This window comes from Talaromyces stipitatus, genomic scaffold, assembly GCF_000003125.1.
Source record: "Talaromyces stipitatus ATCC 10500 scf_1105507295589 genomic scaffold, whole genome shotgun sequence".
Lineage (NCBI taxonomy): Eukaryota > Fungi > Ascomycota > Eurotiomycetes > Eurotiales > Trichocomaceae > Talaromyces > Talaromyces stipitatus.
In genome coordinates, this window is record NW_002990123.1 from 174,768 (window position 1) to 197,031 (window position 22,264).

Consider the following 22,264-nt stretch of genomic DNA (forward strand, 5'->3'; position numbering starts at 1 on the left):
GTTCCTGGTTTTCGAGTTTCAGACATGACGTATGCCTTATCCATTTCGTGTGTCTCCTGGGTGTATGGGACCACGATACGGTGACAAACCTGTTCGGTATATTAAAATTGCGCGTGAATCTGGAGATATTCCACCACACAATCGAGCGCTGGGATCAGTTCCCTTTGGGATCGAAGAAGACAACCGCCTTGCAGATTTCATGTGGTTCGATATGGGGATCAATTTACGCCCTGAGGGTCAAGTGTTGTGGAGCAGGCGAACTAGAGAACGCGAGGGCCTAATATAGTACGAAGCCTACCAATCTGCGCATATTTAGGCCGGAAACCATCGCCCCAGTGATGGACGAGATCCGCATCGTCAATAAAAACAGCGGTAATGTGTTGATTGATTATGGGTTCTTCAAAAATACATCGTATCTGCGGATTCGCTGCTAACTCAGGGCTTAGCAGAAGATGCGTGTACGCCTCCTTCTTGATATCCACCATCAGACCAGTTTTCTTGTTATCTTTCTTCAGGAATAACAGACGGCCACCCAGACGTGATATACATCATTCGAATTGTTCAATGCCAATCTGAATCAAGGGGAGGATGACAATAGTCATGCTTTTAACTGGTCTCAGCGCAAGGTAACATGCGCGCGATACTACTGTGCGGCTGTATTGCCTCGTATGCTAACAAATCAACAAATATTGATGTTACTTGCGGCAGCCATTACTCACCCACCAGATTATTATATGCATTGTAAAAGGTGTCGTTTTATTCCTTGGCTGATTCTCAATAGGTTTTTATGCTCTTTTCTAAGTTTCAAGCCTTAATGTACATTTAAATCCCCGAAAAAAATCACTTTTTACTAACAAATCTCAAAAAAATCCTGCACTACGAACACAAGGCTGATCAGTATATAACTGAGCAAATAGCCTCTTCTCATAGAGAACATTTATCAGTTCAAAATTACCTCAGGGATTACAATTGTGGGTGATAAAATACAATCCTGAAAATGGGCTGCCGGCAATACCGACGCCTCGGGAAACATCACAACAAAACTGCACACCAGATCAATTAATATTGCATGAAGCATGGAGACGACATGTTCAACCACATCACCAATTTTTTTTACAGTTCCGGCGCCTCTAGAGCCTGTAGTAAATCCAGATCGCGTGGCTAAGGAACAGCGAGCTCAGCAGATGATCTGGGGCGCGTTATATTTTCAACCCAGCAGAATGGTTCTAGATTCCAACAGGAGGAGAGAGAATCATTGTGTCCTTTCTATCTTCCACTGTCTATCAAATTTGTGTGATCTTAGATGCAAGACAACATTTCTGATCGTCTCTTCCAGCATTTCTGTCCAGCTTGCCAGGATAAACAACACAAAACTCGGCTTCTCCAGCGTCTCGACGACACAATATTCATGATTTTCATTCCTATCGTGGTCATCATCTTCACATCTCACATCGATGTGTTTTAACATCCTCAAACTTCCCCTAGAAAGCAGACTTCACACCTCGCCAAACATTCCATCTTAAATCAAAATAACAAACATCGTCTGAAAACAAGATGGCAAATATGGGAAATCAAATATCAGCACTGTTGCGGGAGACTGCTCTTGCGACAGCAAGAAAGACAGCTTCCAAGAAATCAAAGGTATATCACTTCATATTCTGTGTGCCGCATGCCCTTTTACTATCAGTTTCCAGGAAAAGGCAGCTCCAGAAGAACCAAAAGTTCGCAAGACACCCACTTATGAAAGGTGCAGGACAATAAAATTTGCATGCCCCATTGATCTATAATCGATGAACATGGTAATATTATCGAGGGGCTGGAAGAAGAACTAAAACGACCTGCCACTGCACCGACTTCTGCCGCGGAGCCGACAGATGATAATCCAGATCCCGAATCAGGTGAAACAACCCGCCCCTCAACTGCTGGAAGGGAAAATGAGCAGCCACATGACACTTGATACGCTAATCCCATTCTGGATGTCCTTACTAATCTGCGAATCCTCGGAAAAGCAACATATCCATGAGAACACGAGCACCAAACCCAAGATACATTTGGGAGTCAGTATTGTTTGTTATTCCGTAAATCCGTGATATTTTGCCACGACGTTTTGTATATAAAGAGGATCAAGATGTGTAGCTAGAGGAGGATTTTAGAAGATGTGCAAAACAGAGTCAATTATTCCTCACCCAGATTGTACGCTCCTATCAGAGCCTAACCCTGTTCGGACTAGTACCAAAAGATTCCAATACACAGATACGGAACATCTGCGCTGGAATACAAACCATTACCAAAAAGCCCCATTAAGGAGATCCTCTTTGTGGTGAAGTGGTAATTTGGTTCCGACACAACAAACAAAGGTGGGGCACCTGCTAGATTAGCTAAGCTAATCTAGCCAATCAGACAGATCATATTTACCAACCAATCAGAGCGAGCCCCATACTTAAGAGAAGGATCCACTGAATAGGGGCTAAAAGAAAATCTCCCATCGTCGTTCAGTAAATGATTGGGCGAATCAACCACATTGGCCAGAAGGATCCGCAGCCCAACGTGTTCCAACTACGGACGGAAGGGGCGACTCATGCAGCAGAATGCAGTTCGACCCAGGCTAGCAGAGATATCGACGGTGGGATGTAGCATAAATGCACTTGATCCCCCCGGTCAACACTCTGGATGGAAATATGATACAAAATAGATAGGATCAAGGAGTACTCCGTAGCTCAACTTACCTGCCCCACATTATACTTCTCATTTACGCCTGCATTGCGCCGAACTGGTCTAACGAATTCAACAATATTACAATTTCCATGGATTGCATCGTTTTCACTAGTTTAAACACGTTCAACGCTCCTACTACATTCACTAGCACTAAGTATGCGTCCGGTTGACTTGATTTAGCCGTTCCTATCAGTACTATTATAAGCTCACTGGGTCTGGTCTAATATAACAATAGTCCAGGCAGAACGAACTGTTCATTCGCTCGCTATACCTGCCTGGCTTCGATAGTTTCTTCTAGATAGATGGCCACAACATTGCTGCTCCATATATCTCGAAACGCTGCAAAATTTTCTACGCCCACTAATTCATATCAACCACTGGACGGCGACGACAGCTGTGGCAGATGCAGAGTTTGCGGTTGTTCTCTCAAGTGCGGTGGGTGAAGATGAGCCCTGAAGAGAAAATATATATTATGTTGAATTATTATGGCCGAAAGGATTTAACATCACTGTACTAGGGGAGTTTTCTAGTAGATGTAGAGATTTGTTGAAGCCAATGTAAAATAACGTGTAGCATACGTTATGTATATATACTACTGCTTGATTTAGGTCCATTGGTATCTGTGAGATAATGCAAATCCATTAGAACCAACCATTCAGGTAAAACCAATAGAAATAGTTGAAATCCCACAACTCGGCAGAAACGCCATCGCCTAATTTTAGGTTTATTCCTGGATCCATCACATCAAGATAGCCCCGATCTCACTCTCTTAACTATCCCGATATGCTGAGCTTCCCATATTATTCTCAAGGCCTTATTTATTTATTACTTGGGAGTACTCATGAAAGCTTCACTTCGCAGCTACTTACTACATTACAGGTTTTTCTATCAGCTATGATGTCATCGAAATGGGTTCCCTGGCGTTGCTTTCAGGTATTTGCATCGCCTGTCACTAACATCTATAGATAGATTCATTTATGTTGGACTCACTTACTACTCACATTTGATCTGGGAAGCTATGCATTTACTCCATTCCAGACAGGCAATGTCCTAGATCTACAGATGGGTATTCTTCGTTGCTTGTGGTGCGTCCTGCTTTGCTTCTTTGGTGATTCGATGCCTTACCTGATAAACCCATTCTTTTTAGCATGACTATGGGCCAGGAATATCTCAGTCAAACTTTGATTGATACAACAAGTCAAGCAGTCCATCTGCTTAATTGCTTGCCGGGTGACACAATGCCTGATAAGACTTTCTCTATCTTTCTATTCTTCTCTTTTCGATAATATAGTACTCTCAACGATCCTATATCAGCGAATTACTGGTTTATGATATGGGCTAAGTGATTGTTCTTTCTATTTCTTCTCGTTCCATTTGTATTGTTTGTTTATTTGAATGTCATCTGATGAAACTTGGGGCTGACAGGCTTCAATCCTCTAGAAGACGCGTCGTTTTTATTTCTCAGTGGATATTCCTGACAAGAAACCAAAATAAATAGGGTGTCTGGCGTTTGACTTGCAAGAGAAAACCTACCCAGCCAAGTTTACCCCTCCTTTTTCACTCAATCCCTTCGCTCCAATATACCTATCACTTCTTCTCTTTTTCACTCCTCTAGCCACTCCCAACTATTCCCACACTTTTAGGCGGTTCTGCTCCTTACAAGATTGCCGTTAGCATTATCAGCTTCACGACATACTCCGGCCTACCTTAGTTGCATTGTCCGTAAGTATCTTCGACCTATTCCTCGCTATCGTTTTCAATATTGACAATCGGATTCCGTTCTCAGTTGGCACCATGAAGATCTCCAAGAAAGACTGCGCCGAAGAATTTGCGTCTAAGGAACACAATGTCTGCGAGGCTGACGTTAGAGACCATTGGGACATCTTGAAGGAAGTCCTTAGACCAATTGTCGAGCAAAGCACAACCAAAACCAAGTGTTATGTGAGCAAGGAATATGTGGACAGATACATGCGGGTGACAGCCGACAACACCACAGTGAAGGAAATCAGGGACAAACTCCATTACTTAACCCCTCAGCAATGGCATCAATTCTTTCAAAGTTGCCTTGGCGGAGCCGTCGATAGGCTTCGATATGGGAAGAAGAAGGGTTCTCGTAAGCGAAGTCGATCCCAAGATAGCTCGAGTAGCAAAGACGGTGAAAGAACGCCACACCAGGGTAAAAAATCACGAAACCAAAGCCGGTCCAGAGACACAGACACTATAGACAGCATCAAGACCGCCTTCTTGACAATGGTCGAGAATAGCAAAGACTATATCGGAATTAAGATCCCTCTCGATGCAAAAATCTTCTGCCAGCTACCTGATCATCCGGATAAATTGGCTTCACTTAGTGTGTATTTACTAACAGCATCCCAACAAGATCCAAAATTCCTGAATAGTCGGCAGCTGGATTATGGCCGTTTAAAAAAGCAGTTTCTGGCCCGCTACCCAACAAATGATTATTGGATGGAGATAAGCTATACCAGCCATCAGATCAAGCACGTGGTCTTCGACAGTATCACACTCCAATCCGCAGTGGAGAAGATGATCATGTCAAGCGACGAATTCTCGCTTGAAGCCATGACGTGGACTCCTACCGAAAGGCCGCTACTACGCTTCGATATCCAGTTATTTTCTGAAGATGATAATGGGATGGTTACAGGTATTCTTAATCACTATTCATTGATTCCATTCCCTCACTGACATTGTCTAGTGGAACGACGCTTCCGAACTGTCAGTATTACGCCGCAGAATCCTCCCTCACCCATATCTAAACCGACCACCAAGAATGACGATCTCACGAGGAACAAAATCCATGCTTCCATTGAAGGTTCTCCCAATGAAGCAGATAGAGGTCGAGATTCCGCGCCAGTCTTGGAAGATCCGCCGTCTACACTTTCAAGATCCGAACCGTCCACCGAAACAGACGAGGGCACGACAAAGCCGAATAACGATGGCAATGTCATGGATATGACTGCTGATAATACTTCCAATACAAAAAATGACAGTGGAGATTCCCAGTCAGACCCAGCAGATCCGAAGGTGAATAATAAGGACACAGTCGGTATGCCAGGTGACAATGCCCATCCTGATGAGGCTTCTGTTCAAAGTCCTTCCGATATAGACGATGACAGTCGATCTTCGGAATCAAGCAAAGAGGATGAAGATATGGCGGGAATGGGAGAAGAAGATTTAGATCTTAATCTCGAAGACTATTTTTCTGACAATAGACCACAGGAAACACTTGCTGATGATGATGATGATGATGATGAAAACACCCTGCGAGATTTTGACAGTGACGTTCAGCCAGGAGCAAAAAGCGATGGATTAGGCGGCAGTGACTCTACACAACCTAAAGTAAATGGCGGATCTGATGAGAGCAATGTCAGCGGTAGGCCACGTGATACCAGCCAGGGTGAACGTCCTCCGAACCGCCCCAGCCCTAAGGATATCAATATAGATGAGAACGGGCGTGAAAGCGATGTGGCCTTACAAGATGAGGACGAGGATAAAAACAATAACTTGTTACCCAAAGGTCAGGATGAAGAAATGGCAGAAGATGGGTTCTCAGATGAAGAAGACTACGGTGAAGCCGAAAAACAGTATGTTTGTTTAAAATATCCCTAATCCTCAGATTTCTGTTACTAATCACAATGGGACAACCCTGTTTAGACTCGTTGAACTGAATAGCAATGTCATCCTCGAGCGAGTAACGGAAAATGACATCAATCGCCTTTGTCGGTTTCTCAAACTCCAGCGGAGCGACGTGGCGAACATCGACCATCGTATTCCGATTCCGGGATTGCGCTATGGAGGACGACCATACCAGGCATTCGGTGCTATGTGGATGTTGCTTCAGGATACAGGTACACTACGTGGTGGCTTCCTTGGCGATATGGTGGGACTTGGCAAGGTAGACCGTTTCTAGCCTTAGCACTGAAGCCTAAATAATACTGACCACTTCCGCTAGACTTTCACTGTTCTTATGTACTTCGTGCTTGGACTTTGGATCGCAAACAATTACGCGGACGTTAAAAACGCATGGAAGACCGGAGATCCACGGCATCATCCTCTGGGACACACTGTTGATGGTCCTTGTCCATCTGAGAAAGGATGGCCTATCGAATGCTGCTGCATCAAAGGTAGCCTTTCCTACCAGGTTTACAATCCGAATAAGGGTGCCACTGTTGTTTTCGCGCCTCTGTCACTACTCGATAACTGGGTCAAGGAATTTCACTACTTCGTCGACCCTGACGCGATGCCCGAAGACAATCGTCCAATATCGCTCGCTGCACACAGCAGAATCAAATGCAAAAACAGCATATCTGTTAATGGGGGAAAGGAGCCATTTACCATACCTAGACTTGAAGACTTTATTCACAAAAATCCCGGAGATCACCAGCCTCTCAACGTCACGGCCATACAGAAACAGTGGAAACAGTGGTTTGATACCAAACCCAAGCAGGGGGACCAGCCAGACTTTGACCCTCCCAAACACAACCGCAGAATGCAGAATATATTTATTATTACCACTGATAGGTGCTTCAAAAAGCATGTCGATCATAAATTCCGGTTACAATTCTTTTTTGGAAGAAGAGGTTACCACTGTATTCCCTATGGCAGGTTCCGCAGCGTCCATATAGACGAGGCACACAAGGCTAAAACCAGTGGTTGTGGCACTATCGGGGAGCTTAAGAATCTCCGCAAAACCGCTTTTCCACCGAATATTTGGGCGCTGTCCGGAACCATGCTTCAAAACTCACCGGGCGACTTGGCCGGCTATTGTGGAGTATTTCAGGTAGCAGCCAGGGACTGGAATTCCGATGACCGCTTAGAGGGCATCAGTGAGGCGCAACTTTTGGAAGATAAGAAGGCGTTCGACTCAATAGCCGAAAAGTTTAGCAAAGACACCAGCAAGGAGTTATCAGAGCCTCTAGCTAAGAACAAGAAGTTCCAGGATATCAAGGCCCGTGTACAGCGTTTTTTGCAGGCATCAATGATAGCTCGTAGCCACACATCTCTTTGGCCCGATGAAGGAACGGCGCGCAGGCTGAATGTAACGCGTCGAACACTGACTGAGATCAAGCGCATCGAGCCTCAGGTTCTATGGCAAAGGAATCATCTGTCTTCCGAGATACAGGCCGCGATGGAAGTCTCCAAAGCCACATTCGAACGCGAAGTCAAAGATTACATAAATAGCACGGAGAAGCCAGTCGGAGAAAAGAAGGCAATTCGTCAGGTATTGAACAAGTCGGGCGGACTTCGTACCCGGCTCTTCGCAACGTTTCCTTTCCTTGTGCTGTACGATGATGACATTGCGCTCACCCAGCAAGAGATCTACAATAAGGAAGAAGGGCGTCGCCAGATCATGGACGTCTTGCCGCAGTACGAGGATAAATGCTGGAAGCTCGGTTGGATCCACAAGTATGTGATAGAGACCATGAGGAAGGAAACCTCGTACCACAACGGGCCGCGGAAGATTATCTTCATTGCCCAAAACGTTTGTGTTGCTCATACTATACACAGGGTATGCCTGCTCGTCATTTGGCCTATATTGATTGCTAACGTATCGTCTATAGTGGTTAAGTCAAAAGTTCCCTGAGCACCGTGTTTTGTACATAGATGGACATACTGTTGGGAGATCGTCACTTGTTGAAGATTTCAGTGAAGATAACTACACGCGGGGTAACGAATATGATAGCCCTACTATGCTTGTTGCCACCGCTAGGGTCTTTGCCGAAGGCTTCAACGTAACGCGCGCATCCCACATGGTTTTACTGGAGGGTTTTTTCAACGAGGCGTCTGTTCAGCAAGCGATTGGACGAATCAATCGCATCGGCCAGAAGGATCCGCATCTCGAAGTTTTTCAACTGCGGACGGAAGGGGATTTCGTGGAAGAGCGATTGGATCGGCGGGTTGAAATTCGATCCAACCTGGTAGAGGCGTCAACTGCGGATGCAGCATAAATGCCCTCCTCTCTAGCCTCAGTCGACACCCTGTATGGCCTATTTAGGAATGGACGGAAGGAATTGTTCAAGTTACTTGCTGGGATGTTATCTCGAAGTCATTGGAAACTCTACTTTAACGGATACGTGGAGTGTTAGATGTAGTCGAGATGATTAGATTGACCGAAGCAAAGAACTTGGATCGAAGTACTACAGAATAGATAGGATTGAGCCAAAACTAGACATACCCTAGTAGGCATTATCAGTAATTGCACTTTCAGTCTGTATTACACGGAATAGTCCTAAAAGTCCCAACAGCGCTATGGTTCCCATGGTTTCCAGTATTTCTATTGATTCCATTGTTGTTTTCACTAATTCCATTGTTTCCACCGCTTTCATGGTTCCCACTGCCTTCATGGTTTCTGTTAGATATCGCGAGATCTACCACAAAGAAAACAAGGACATTTGAACAAACCTGGAGACAAGTCATTCCCCTATTTTCGGCTAATCAGAGGCCTCCGAACACTATGCCTCACTTTTTGTGAAACGTCATATAGGATATATCATATTGTAGATCATTGGAGAATGTACCCGGGAATTGAACTCATTCCTCGTGCCAAAGTACATATAAGAAAGCCATTTTTGTGGCATGGAAGGCAGAAGAACACAGGCAACTCAATACATACAATCTTGCTAGTCATTTTATTCTCTTCCCGTCCTTGTAAGCTACTTACTATCCAGGATTGGCCTGAAGCTAACCCAGCAATCCGACAGCTCTTAGACCGTGCCTAGCTACAGCAGGTATATCAAATCTACTACTACTACTACTACTATTCGCTGTTCTTTCAACGGCGGATACAAATATCGAATATTATTCGACTGCTGTTCATGCCATTTCATGTTAGTGGATATGGTATCTGCCATACCGCGCCGATACTTGACTATCCGCCGTACTTTCAATCATACGGAGATGAAACCATACGCGATCGTGCCAGTGCTCTCAGCCAAGAGTTGCAAGGCCATAATTATTAGCTTAGAAGTTGCTCTCGTAACTAGTTCTATAATTGTCTGCCTGGATGAAAGTGTAGCACAATCAATAATATAACTAGGTGGGATCAGCCTGTAACAACGTTACGTGGGATACGTATATATATGGATTCAAGAACGATCACAATAGTTGAGCATACAAGGTAGGGTATGGAATGTCAATGTACTGAAACCTATCTCCTGCTTCCGCAGCATGTATTCTATATAAGAGACACTCATGTTGTTTTGTGGCAATACATTAACCATAGCCAGCTGAAGTATCCACACTTTTACCACTCTCTGTTCTCGCATCAAACTTATTATAACAACACGATTGGGCAGGCATGTTGGTTGTTACAGAAAAGAAGAAATGGCTAGCAAAATTGTATGTATTAAGTTACCTGTGTTCTTCTGTCTTCCATACCACAAAAATGGCTTTCTTATATGTGCTTTGACGAGGAATGAGTTCAATTCCCGGGTACATTCTCCAATGATCTATAATATGATATTGGAATGCTTGCTTGTTAGAACAGGATGTATTTCTAGGGATTCCCAAACTGTTCATACTTGGGATCCTGCTACCAGTATATGCAAACATAACAAAGATAAAGATCTTTCATAGAGATCTTACAAATATATTTCACAAATATCAAATAGGAGGCTGCACATGTGAAGATTTCATATGTCAACACTGCCAATGCCAATGACAAGTCCAAACATGCTATTCTAGCAGAATAATACATAGCATCACACATCTATGAGTGTTCCTTATTAACAACATTTGAGTCCTCATCCTAACACTCATTCTCCTCCTTATTGTAATAAACTCGTCATCTTACCATCACGTGCCTTCAAACATAGCACCACATGCCAGTCAACATGTTGTGCTAATAACAACATATTCTCCATCAGAATAATGCTTTGTCTACTAGTGGCTTTCAGCATGTTCAGATTCATCAATAGTATTTACACCTACCATAGTTTTCTGGTCGCTTTCCTCCACCACCTTCTCATTATAAGTCATGTCATAAAGTCCTATACCAGTGATTACTGCGCTGCCAAATCAGATGCTACATCCTAATATCCAGATATGTGACGGCTGGGCATGGCTCTGCGTTCCCGTCTCAGTTCACGGATAGGGCTAGGAGCCGTGTAACCCTATCCGCGCCTTATTGGGAAGTGATATCAACATCAGACGTCAGAACTGGATAGGGAAAGGCGCCTTGCACAGAGATTTACATGAGAAGCGAGAACCAGACCTTTACTTCATTTCTTCCTTTTTCCCCTTTATGCTTAATATTACCTGTCGACAAGCACCTCTTGTACGAGATAGTTAGCTAGAATAGCGTACTCAAACCAAGCAGATTGGCACCGTCACAGATACAGCAATCTTATTCACCTGACTCTAATGGTATCCAGGTGTCAACTGTTCCAAATCCTCAATATTTCTCTCCTGTTATAAGTGCTCACATGATACCTGCTTATACTTCACTAGTTCACTTGCCATATTCGGCAACACAGCCTTCACCTAGTACTAGGGACAAGACCAGTGTCCATCACACCCTCAAGGACACCCTCAGCCAGTTCCATCTGTTCCTTTACCATTACCAGCCCAGCCTACCAGTGCTCCATTCATCATCTATCCGCTGATACGCGCCCAAGTCCTACACCCTTATCTTGAGACACCGCTGCAAGTTCAACATATCCCCAAACCAGAGCCTCCAGATGTTAAAATTCTTCGTGGGGTTCTCAGTTATTCCACAGAGACTGCTGCCCAATAAATTTTCATTCACCTGGGAGTTCAAAATACCTGTTGGTTTAGCTACGTCCTGATAACACGAAGCACAGGATTACGCAGTAAGGCTATTCCAAAGAGCCCATGAGCCTGATAATATTGATGTTATTTGAATATTATGACTGCTCCCCAAAAAGGGAGGAGAAGGATAATTACATGCAGGTAAAGGGGATATCCCCAGGGAACCGGAATAGCTAATATTCCGGTGTTGATACTCAACACCTGGGGATTCCCGTACACACAATACCAGATGAAGTACTGCGTTAGAGACCAATCTTCGTGAGGCGACCGAATCATGGAGGTTTCATCCCGTTATTATCGGATTGGAATGTCATTTCGTCTCCGCTACATCAAGTACCTAAAAAGCAAAAACATGGAATCAATTTCTTCGTGGTCACAGGCTGAAAGTCAATGGCCTGATATTATATACATATACACATCAATAACAAAGAGATTCATCACTCGCCAAATGCAAAAAAACACCTATAAATATCAACACTTACCTCATAGGCGGCATCTGTCAGATAATCCTGATTTCAAACGAAGCAGGGAGATCGGCTGTTCAATCTTACAGGTCTAAAAGGCACCTTAAGCCACCTAGATTTCAGCCCGATGTTTACCCCTCATGATAGCTCACAAATCACCACGCCAAAGACGTCTATAAAAACCCAGCTTTGAAACCTGATATACAGAGAGAGAGGGAAAAGGAAATACATACAATCTTGCTAGTCACTTCTTTCTTTTCATCCTAGTAAAACACTCTTCAGGATTGGACTGGAATAAACTGACTAATCCGACAGCATCAATGAAGTCAGAGTAAATGTCTTGCGCAGCAGACTGTAACGCGCAGCAGACACTTGGTACTTTGTTGCAGTCGAAATCCTACAGGTGAACACTCCGAAAAGCTTTCGCAAATTGGTTAGGAAATCGCCGGCTCAAAAAACGCGTTAATAAATTCTCGCTAGACTATCATCAAGCAATGTTGATGATAATGACTTGATGATCGTGGATCGCTTTATTTCGATCAACCTGCGCGATCCCTTCACTACACAAATATTCGATATTCCTGCTCGAGGGTCACTGTGCACACATATGGAATGCTTCGATATCTCTACTTTCCTACAGACAATCGCAGCTGAGCCTTTGTCGGATAGCCATAAAATTTATATCAGGTGCCCCATTTGCCGAAAGGATGCACGACCTGGACTTTTATTGATTGATGAGTTTCTTGGCGAGGCGAGGAACACTTTCCAAGGAGAACAAGTTGGAGACTGCAAAGGCTATTCACATCAAAAGCGACGGTTCCTGATCTACTGTCTTGGATACGAAGAGCGACATTCGCAACGCAAGCCGGAAATGGGACCGGAGGAGCTTTGGGTTTGATAATAGTAGTAGTAGTATTGATATACCCGCTATAGCTGGCCACTGACTAAGAGCCGCTATCCAGGTGTGTGCCTAAGCCTGCAGGCACCAAGAAGTCCGAGGCCCAGCCACGGGTGGTGCGCCATAGGGGCGCTCCACAAGAACGGAAGCTAAGGAAACAAGAACGGCGAATGCAAACATGTCAAACAACCAAATAAATCAAACATCTTGATCGGCTAGTGCGCGTACGCCCAGCCCGTACGAATCCCCAGATTCCTCTAAGTCCTCCGAACTGCACCTCTGTATCGTACAGATCGTACAAATGTCTCACGTTTCAACAACCGACAACCCACAACCCACAGATTCGCGTATCTCACCCTTCGCAAATCCGAACCGTACGTCCCCTACGTCGCATCCCCGTTGGCTGGTTCCGAATCGCTTGATCCAAAGCTCATATTCATATCAATCCTAGTCCTTACTGACAACAACGTCGACCTAGAACGCACATCATCTACGTGCGCGTTCGTACATGTTCCCACGTCAGTGTCCTTGTCATTTGCAGGCTCCAATTGAGCCGCTGTTTCTGTGCTTTCATAGGTGCCAACTGCTTCCGGATCTACCTCACGGAATTGATCAAGCACTCGCGTATCAATGATGAACTGCGCGATTGCAATTGCGGCCTTTTTTTCCTTGAGTAATGCTTGCAGATCTGTTGTGCGTCGGAATCCCTTGATTCGTGACCACATGAGACCGCGTTCATTCTCATACAGTGGGCATTCCATGAGGATATGTCGTACTGATTGACCAGATAGGCCGCAGGCGCAGTATGGCTGTTCTCGCCTGTTGATTCGCCACAGATAGTGCGCCAGCCCGATTCGTTCGGTACGCAGCTGTATCAGTATTGACGATGTTGCTTTGCGGAGAAAGGTCCAATATTGGAGTGTGCGCTTGGAAGGCTGAGTGACAAGTTTTTTGGTAGGTTTCCCTGCCTTTTGCTTGTCCCACTGTTTCTCCCAGGCATCCTTGGTTGATTGGCGTATTCTGCGCTTTGCAGCTGCTGCGAGTATGGTCCAGTTACCGATATCTCCTGGCACAATCTGCCTTCGTGCACCTATTAGAGCTGCACGTTTTGCAGCCCTGTCTGCGGCTTCGTTTCCGGGAATGCCCTCATGGCCTGGAATCCATCTCAGCGTCACGTCGATATCCTCATCAATGCACTTTCTTAGTGAATCGATACAGTCATAAATGTACGTTTGGCCAGAGACCATACGCGGATTCATGAGGGTTCTGAGCGCAGCTTGGCTATCTGAGAAGATAACTAGCTTCTTGGTTTGTATATTCTGATCCGCGATCTGAAGCGCGGTTTCTAGCGCAAATTTGATGCCGCAGGCCTCAGCTGCATACACGGTTGAGGTGCCTTCCGTACCAATACACTCTGTTCGTTGTTTTCCAAAGGCCGGGATGACCATGGACGTGCCAATATAGCCTTGATATCCACTGCCGTCTGTGTATATTGCAATATGCTCATTCTTACGTATGATGTCGTTATGCACTGATATCGCCTTTTCTCGCTCATCGATCATAATCTTTGGAGGCTCATGCCACGGTGCCTGGACGTACGCGAGTCGGCTCTCCCTTCGCCCTGCCAAGGTCCCCGGGGGAGCCAATAAGCATCCGCCCTTCTTCCAAGCATGAGCTTCCATGGGAGTGTATCCGCCGAGCTTGAGTTCGTCATCAGTACGTCGATTGCTAGGCCGTCAGGGATCGCAAAGGCAGGGCCTGTACGAATCCGTATAGCTGTAGCCTTTGTGAGTTGGTCCAGTTGCAATCGGATTGGCATTAAGTGAAGCTCTATATTGAGGACCTCCGCAGCCGTTGTACGAAGAGCTCCACTGATTAGGCACGCCGCGCGCTTTTGGGTGATTGCAAATTTGCTTATGGTTTGTGAGATTTGCCTCTGGCTCATGAGGCCTGGTTGAAACCAGGCCGCAGCGCCATAAAGCATCTGTGGGATAACAATTGCTTGATAGATCCTCCTCATAGAGCCTAATGCGACCCCCCACGTGGATCCTGATAGGCCACGTAGGGCTTCCAAGCTGGTGCCTGCCTTTGCGATGGCCTCATCACGATGCGTGTCAAAGCACAGCTTCGTGTCGAGCCAGATGCCGAGATATTTGACAGCTTCCTTGGGCTTTATTTTAACGTTATCGCGAAGCTGGATTGGCTGCGATTCAGGATTGGTCGTGCTTCGTGGGTTCACAAAGTGAATTAGTTGATATTTCTTAGTGTCAAACACCGAGACGTGTCGTACCGCCCATTGATCCGCGATCTCGCTAGCTTTTTGAAGCTTTCTTATTGTCTCTGACTCTGTATTGCCTGTGGCCATCAGGGCCACGTCGTCCACCCATCCGCTTGTCGTTGTGTGGTTAGTCAAATTCGCGCAATCCTCGATCAAATCCGCGTTGTAAATCAGATACAAGATCGGTGAGATTGGTGATCCCTGTGGGATACCTGTTGGTGTAGGAATTTGGCCAGATATCCCCTCAGGGATCCGTATCTTGGTGCTTCGATTTGTGAGAAAGGCGGTCACCCACGACACAAAGTGCCCTAGACGTCGTTTCTTCATATTGTGTAGTAATCGTAGGTGGTGGGCATTGTCGTAGGCGCCGCTGACGTCCAATAGGAGCATGGATACAACGGCATGGCCACGTCCCCAGGCTCCACGGATTCGATCGAGGATAATCTGTATGGCATGATCCGTGGATATTCCTTTACGGCCACCTAGGTGGCTTGAAGGAAGCAATCCTTCACTTTCCATGGCGTAGCTGATGCGACGTGCAATAATTGCTTCGAGAAACTTGCCGAGCGTGTTGAGCATTTGGGTTTGATAATACCAAGGATGAGAGCCGTCCTCACACTGCTACTCCACGGGGAGCTTCCGCACTTGAAGTTATTGAGCTTGATTAGGTTGGCATAAGTACATATTTGCATTATCATTCTTTATACTTGATTGTTATCCAGTCGACTGTTAGGAGTTGATTGGTTTGTCTCTGTCAATTCGAATACCCGAGCGGTTGTCTTTGGCGTTTAGGGCGCCCTCAATTTTGATGTTTGAATTCTATCACTAGGAATCAACTGACAGACTATTATTTGGTTTTTTTTATATACGTTACTCAATTCAAAGCGACTACACACGATTAATTGTTGATTCGTACTTCTAGGATTGAAAACATACTTCCGACGAGAACGAGGAACGGAAGCAGATTGATCCACGAGTTGAAGATCGCCGTACAAAGCTGGCTGGCTGAATACAGAGAAATTGGGTTACCATCAATATTACACGAGGAATTGATTGCATCTTCACTACCGACTAATATTGGAGGAGAGTCGTTTTCTTGAGATACAGGATCCGCAGAGTGTGGAGGGCCTCTCGCTGATGTGAGCGGCCAGTTGTCAGTATATTCTCTCAATTTGACCTCTGTAACCATTTCTCGTTGTCGTCTCTCCATTAGGTTTGGATATTACATTCGAGGGCGAGATCGCGTTCTATATCCCCGGTGCACTCGTGCGGATCTTTCTGAAACGATTGCGGGTGGATTCTCCTTCATCGTCGTACCATGCAGCCCTCCAGATCACGATTGCATGCACATATCGGAGAACCATTTGCCTTATCAGCTTCTGTTCGTGACAAATTAGGACTCTTGCCTTTTTTTCTTCAGCATCCGCTCTTCATCTACACACCGACGCTGTGCTGCAATGCAGAGAGCCTACTCTTTGAGACTTTGACTCGAAACGGGATTGTTTGTCCACCAATGGAGGTAAATAGGGATAGTAACGTCGTGCGAAATCGTAAGGGCAGGAGGGGATTAGTTTTTGTTGACTCAGTGATTCCTAGGACGCCATGTTCCCTCTGTTGTCGGATCAAGAACTTAAATAATCCGGTTTCCTTGTGTTTCGTCTTATGTATTTCATTTAGTACGGATGACTTGCAATTAATATGAGCTCCAGTCGAACTTTAGATGTTCCGCCTGTTCTCGGCTTACAGTAGAGAATCGCTTTTCTTTCTTGCCACCGAGACTCTCATATAATCCCTCCCTTCTCTGACCTTATTTTCCAGTTATGGGTTATGAATTTTCTGTCATATGTATCTGTTGATAGCATTCCTGCCTATGCCTGGCCGGAATGGGATATAGTTCATTCGTGCACACTACCTAGCGCGCGCAGGATGTCCCTCTTAGTTCTTAGGAATCAGTCTTAATATATTGAATTCAGTATTGCTGGCTCATGCAGAGTATTGGAATAGCTATTCTACGAATCATATCATTAGACACTACCGTGATTACTCCTCTTAAACTTTAACTACGGAAAAAGATGACTTCCGTGTATCAAACAAGAAAGATCATGCCAGGCACAGTATTTTACAGCTGCCCGTCCTTGCTGCGCTCGGAAGACAGATGAAACTGTTCGTTTATATACGTCTAGTTCGTTAGCACCAGATCCCACTTGCTTGACGTGATGTCAGAAAAGAACTCTGGAGCTAACTAGCCTGATCTATGGACGGTTGACGTTGTTATTTCACCATACATATGTCCAACCGCTTTCTCTCTCCATATCAGCACAAAATATCATTTGTGACGGTAACTCAAACCGTACAAGCCCTCACCACAACGCAATTTCCAGTTAATACAGGTAGAGTTGAGTAAGTAGTCATTGAAGATTATCCCTCTAGCACAAGAGTATTCCAAGCTCATCAATACCACTGTTACCACGGCCGTGTTCACCTGAGTCTAATGGCTCTATCCGATGGATATCCTTATCCCACAGTAGGCTTTGGTTTTGGTTTACGACCCTTAAATCGCATTCGTCTTCGTTTACCAGCCTCAGATAGTATTCGCTCTTGTTTAAGAGCCCCAAATCCACCTGTGGACATCCGAAGGCTGGGTTTGTAACAGTATTTAGGGGGAACAGAAGCAGGAAGAAGAGCGATCTCGTGCTGTTTGCGTTGTTGGGTCTTGGTAGCTTTAGCGGCAAGCCTCGCCGACTTTCGGCGTGTGGGTTTTTCGAGTGTCGAATTTGAAGTCTGGGAGAATTCGGGGATCGCTTTCATTCGATTGAATGTTAGAAACAGATCAAAGCAAGTTATATAAAGCAAAGTGAATGATTCTATTTACCTCCAGAGAACGCAGGATCCTCGTCCGTGACAGGTTTCTTCTCTGTATCAATGCCGTTAACCTGTGAAAGATATGCTTGTGAGTACCATAGATATATTGGTGGCTAGACTGTTGAAATTTGTTTACCTTTATTTGTTGATTTTCGAAGGCGAGGTCTTCAGAAGTCATCTTTTGAGGAGATTCAGAGCCGCTTTTTCCGTTGTCAAGAGCCATTTTGCACTAAAAGCATGAGAGTCTAGCAAAGTAGCGCAGTCAATGCCTACAGCAAGTTGGTCAAGAGGTCGTGAATAAGGCCTTGAAAAAAAGAGGGGAGAGTGGAGGGTAAAAGAGGGAGACATGCTCTCACAATGATGGCAATCCATTTCATGAAATATGTGCACGCCCCTCATTTGACCTGTAATTTGCTGGATCGCTAGAGATATATGTTGACGGGAACGCCCGTCACCCTTTGTGCCATACCCATAAGCGAAGATTGAGGTCCCCAATCCTCACCTGGGCACATTTCCAGTTAGACAACAAGACTTGACATTTGTTTCTAATATCTCACTTATCATAACATAACTCATATTTGTTAGCAGTCTTCCGATATTCTTCACTTCATTTTCCATCTGTTCATACCATCAAGATACTCATAATGGCTGATCAACAGGGGAACTTCAAGGACATCAGGCTAGCGATCCGGATGAATAACGCCGAATTCGAAAAACTGATAGAGTTCATACAAGAGACTATCATCGACTATCCCTTCCATGGCGTAGAGCAAGGATTGGAAGCCAAAAAGTGATTTCAAGAGCATGTGTGGCCAGAGCTAGCTTGCTCCGGCCGATTCGCAGATCTCGCTTCTGAAAAGATCGAAGATTCATCCAACGAGGCACGGGCACTAGGAAAATTGTTGATGTTGATGGAAGGAATTCTAATCGGCAGAAAGACGATGTGTGCTTGGACAAAGACGGGTCGTGTCCCACTAAGAGAATCGCAGGATATCCATGACGCAGACCGTTGTCAGACGATGACAGTTCTACTTTTGAGGATACCAAGACGTTGACTTCTAGTCGAAAACGCGCTAGACAGCAAAAAGCACAAAGTACACGACTCTTCAGGGGAATCTCACATCACTCTGGGTCGAGCTTCGAGGGACATTGTGGAAATATCAGCGAAAACACGAAATATCGATACTGTCAAGAACATTGATATGGCTGACGTGTCTGCACCGACTGCCCACAAAATCTGCTATCAGGGAAGGTAATGCCGGGAATGCTGATATGGTCAACAGTACTAGAATCACTCCAGGCGCCATTGTTATAGACTTGACGGACAATAGTGACGAGGATAGCGAGACTGATGAAAGCAATGAGATTAGTCAGACCGATGTAATAGAGCTTGATTATTCTGAAGATGACCAAGGTGACGGCGAAGAGTACGTGATTCTTCGCCCTGCAGCGTTTATTGCATTAAAAATTTCAATAACTATATCACATAACAAACAGATCAATCTCACTAGACGAAGGAACTTATTGTTTGTGCGAGCATAGCTCACCACAGCAAATTCAAGAGATTCAAGAGGTCGCAAAGCTTTTCAAATTAGAGGGCTTGACTTACATGGATCGCTCGTGGAAGTTTAACCTACGGCCCGAGCTCCTGATCCGCCAACTAGCTTGCGTCTATTTGATATTCAAGACGAGCCATGAAACTCCCTCAAGAGGGCGGTGCGCACATCGGATGGGGCTAGGTAAGACCACGGAATAGATCGCCTGTCTTGTGCTTGCTCTCTCGCAATTTCGATGTGGCCTATTGTCGGATTGGTAGGTTTATTCCAGGCCAATCCTGAATAGTGGTTCACTGGGATGAGACAAGAATAAGTGACTAGCAAGATTGTGTGTATTGGGTTGTCTGTCTCTCTCTGTCTGTTCCAATACATCAGGTTTCAATACCAGGTCTTTATAGACACTTTTGCGGGGTGATTTGTGAGTCATCGAGAGGGGTAAATTTTGGGGCTATAAGATAAAGCTTCTGATTGTTCACTTCATTTTACTGCTTCCGGACATCCGAATTATCTGACACCTATGACGACGTACAGAAGGCATGGACAAATAAGGACTTTACCATCCATGTAGCACCGCACGCGTCGGAGGGTGAATGTCAAAACTCGAGCTTACCGTTCGTTTGCTCCTGCGTCCCACACACACTCGCTGTCGAAGTCATTTTTCCCCCATTAGAGGTCCGAATTTGATTACTACTCAGTCCTCTGTCGTGGTTCAGTATGAAGACGAGTGGCTAAAAATCTTTGACTTTGCCCCGTCGATCCATGTCTCAGAATGAACTTGATAGTCGACAAACAAGGAAAACCACGGGGCAAGGAGGATCTGAAGATACTGGAAGGATCGTTCAAGGCAAAATCCTACAAGCGGAGAGGTAAAGGCAATCCTCAGGAAGAAATCCATCCAACAGAGCCGTGTCTCGATCATCGCGATGAGTTAGCGGAGCCAGATCAAGATGGGATTGTTTTGGTGATATCTAGCCGTGCACGGTTCACGAAATTTTTGGGACTATGCAGCAAAACAAATGGGACTAAGAGAAGGAAGATGGACTGGCTAATTCCCCCTCCGCAGCCATTGCGCGGCACGCGTTCCATACCGGAGATTTCTCAGGGATGGTCCATTGCTGACAAATGTCATAAGGAAAAGGAAATTAAGATAGGGACCATCGCCATATAGTTCATGTACTTAAATGCTAAGAGATGGGGGGTTCTAAAAAACTTTGCTTGAAGGGGATCTTAGTGCCGATTTGGGCTCCGGGTTGCGTGCGCTAGCACACAACAAAAACTAGACTGATCATCCAAATCTGGCATTCCTCAATAGGGATCACTTAGAGGACATTCTCCGTCTCCAAAAAAAAGGTCACACATAGGCGGGCATCTGAGGAGCGGGACTGTCTGTTCACGAAGTTGACGGCAAGCTTGCCAGCATCCCTGATTAGATGAACCAAGGATAGCTACAGCGAGTTGACCGATTTTGGTGACGTGGAATGGAAGGTGATTGAGTACCCGCTACTATCGAATGATGGCCGGGTTGCAGAGGCAAAGATAAAGGACATCATGCGACGTCCTGGAAGTGTTCTCAACAGAGTCACCAATTGGAAGGGCCTCTTCTCGTATGCGCACTGTTTGCACCTATGCGCCTCATAGCCTTCCTTGGTCCATGATTCCCCCTCGGCACTCTCTTGTACGAGAGATGGTTAATTATCTTCTCTCACAACACGGAAATCAACAGGTATATAATCTTGTCAAACGTCGTCCAGAGATTGAATCAAAATTCTCACGGAAATACAACTATGAAGGTGCTAAATGCGAAGATCCGAAGATGATCCAAGAATATTTTGATCGCGTACGAGAGGTTACATTGGAATATGGAATCCTGCCAGAGGATATCTATAATTTTGATGAAACTGGCTTTGCTATGGGACTTTGTGCGACTGCAAAGGTTGTCACTGGAAGTGATCGGTATGCTCGGCCAAAGCTATTACAGCCTGTTAATCGAGAATGGGCAACTGCAATTGAGCAGTTAATTCGATTGGATGGGCCTTGCTTTCGTACGTTATTTTCAAGGCAAAGAAATACACTCGATTAGGCTAGTTTGAGGATCTTCCAGAGAACTAGAAAATCAATATTAGCGATAATGGATGGACGACAGATAAGATTGGATTAAAATGGCTTGAAACCCATTTTATTCCTCTTACTAATGGTCGTACGATGGGAAAATATCGAATGTTGATTCTCGACGGCCATAGAAGTCATTTAACTCCTCAATTTAACTGTACATGTGCTACGAATAATATTTTTTTCAGTCTATATGCCTTCTTATTCCTTACATCTTTTACAGTCTCTTGATGTTGGCTGTATTGCTGTTTTAAAGCAACATTATAGACGGCTTGTTGAACAGCGAATGAGGCTTGGATTCAGTCACATTGATAAAATCAGCTTTCTCACTGCATTTCCAACAGCCCGTACAATGACATACAAAGCTCAAACTATTCGAAATAGCTTTACAGCAACTGGATTAGTACCATTCAATCCAGATCGAGTTTATCAACAGCTTACTGTTCGATTGAAGACTCCAACACCCCCACCAAGTCGATCAAGTGATATATAATCATCCTGCTTACAAACCCCTCAAAATCCACGTCAATTCAAGCGCCAAATGACTACAATTAAGAAGCGAATAAGCCGGCATATAAGGAGTTCATCTGAGGCC

The 22,264-nt window shown here is 45.0% G+C and overlaps 5 protein-coding genes across 5 annotated transcripts, besides 7 other annotated features; 3 read left to right on the top strand and 2 right to left on the bottom strand.

Annotated features, from left to right (window-relative positions):
* Window positions 1-4,509: 4,509 nt before the first annotated feature.
* On the top strand, window positions 4,510-8,939 carry TSTA_008560 (uncharacterized protein; the record flags this gene model as incomplete). Its single annotated transcript, XM_002488696.1, has 5 exons — window positions 4,510-5,377; window positions 5,429-6,317; window positions 6,388-6,628; window positions 6,686-8,242; window positions 8,295-8,939. 5 exons carry the CDS (start codon window positions 4,510-4,512, stop codon window positions 8,679-8,681), a joined length of 3,942 nt encoding a protein of 1,313 aa, XP_002488741.1. The 3' UTR covers window positions 8,682-8,939.
* Window positions 5,964-5,987: a microsatellite.
* A 533-nt stretch (window positions 8,940-9,472) lies between the features above and the next one.
* Window positions 9,473-9,493: a microsatellite.
* Window positions 9,494-12,301: 2,808 nt separating this feature from the next.
* On the top strand, window positions 12,302-12,864 carry TSTA_008570 (uncharacterized protein; the record flags this gene model as incomplete). The annotated part of the gene is made up of 2 exons (XM_002488697.1): window positions 12,302-12,369; window positions 12,447-12,864. 2 exons carry the CDS (start codon window positions 12,302-12,304, stop codon window positions 12,862-12,864), a joined length of 486 nt encoding a protein of 161 aa, XP_002488742.1.
* A 383-nt stretch (window positions 12,865-13,247) lies between these two features.
* On the bottom strand, window positions 13,248-15,730 carry TSTA_008580 (reverse transcriptase, putative; the record flags this gene model as incomplete). The annotated part of the gene is made up of 3 exons (XM_002488698.1): window positions 14,464-15,730; window positions 13,373-14,347; window positions 13,248-13,321 (listed from the first exon to the last, which is right to left on the bottom strand). The coding sequence occupies exons 1-3, from the start codon at window positions 15,719-15,721 to the stop codon at window positions 13,248-13,250; spliced, it is 2,307 nt and encodes a 768-aa protein (XP_002488743.1). The 5' UTR covers window positions 15,722-15,730.
* Window positions 13,596-14,630: a mobile genetic element.
* Window positions 14,621-15,721: a mobile genetic element.
* Window positions 15,731-17,563: 1,833 nt separating the features above from the next.
* TSTA_008590 (uncharacterized protein) lies at window positions 17,564-18,332 on the bottom strand. The gene is made up of 3 exons (XM_002488699.1): window positions 18,141-18,332; window positions 18,015-18,075; window positions 17,564-17,943 (listed from the first exon to the last, which is right to left on the bottom strand). Exons 1-3 carry the CDS (start codon window positions 18,225-18,227, stop codon window positions 17,657-17,659), a joined length of 435 nt encoding a protein of 144 aa, XP_002488744.1. The 5' UTR covers window positions 18,228-18,332; the 3' UTR covers window positions 17,564-17,656.
* Window positions 18,333-21,166: 2,834 nt separating this feature from the next.
* Window positions 21,167-22,155, top strand: TSTA_008600 (uncharacterized protein; the record flags this gene model as incomplete). The annotated part of the gene is made up of 2 exons (XM_002488700.1): window positions 21,167-21,602; window positions 22,124-22,155. The coding sequence occupies 2 exons, from the start codon at window positions 21,167-21,169 to the stop codon at window positions 22,153-22,155; spliced, it is 468 nt and encodes a 155-aa protein (XP_002488745.1).
* Window positions 21,215-21,571: a mobile genetic element.
* Window positions 21,571-21,852: a mobile genetic element.
* Window positions 21,857-22,264: part of a mobile genetic element that runs on past the window's edge.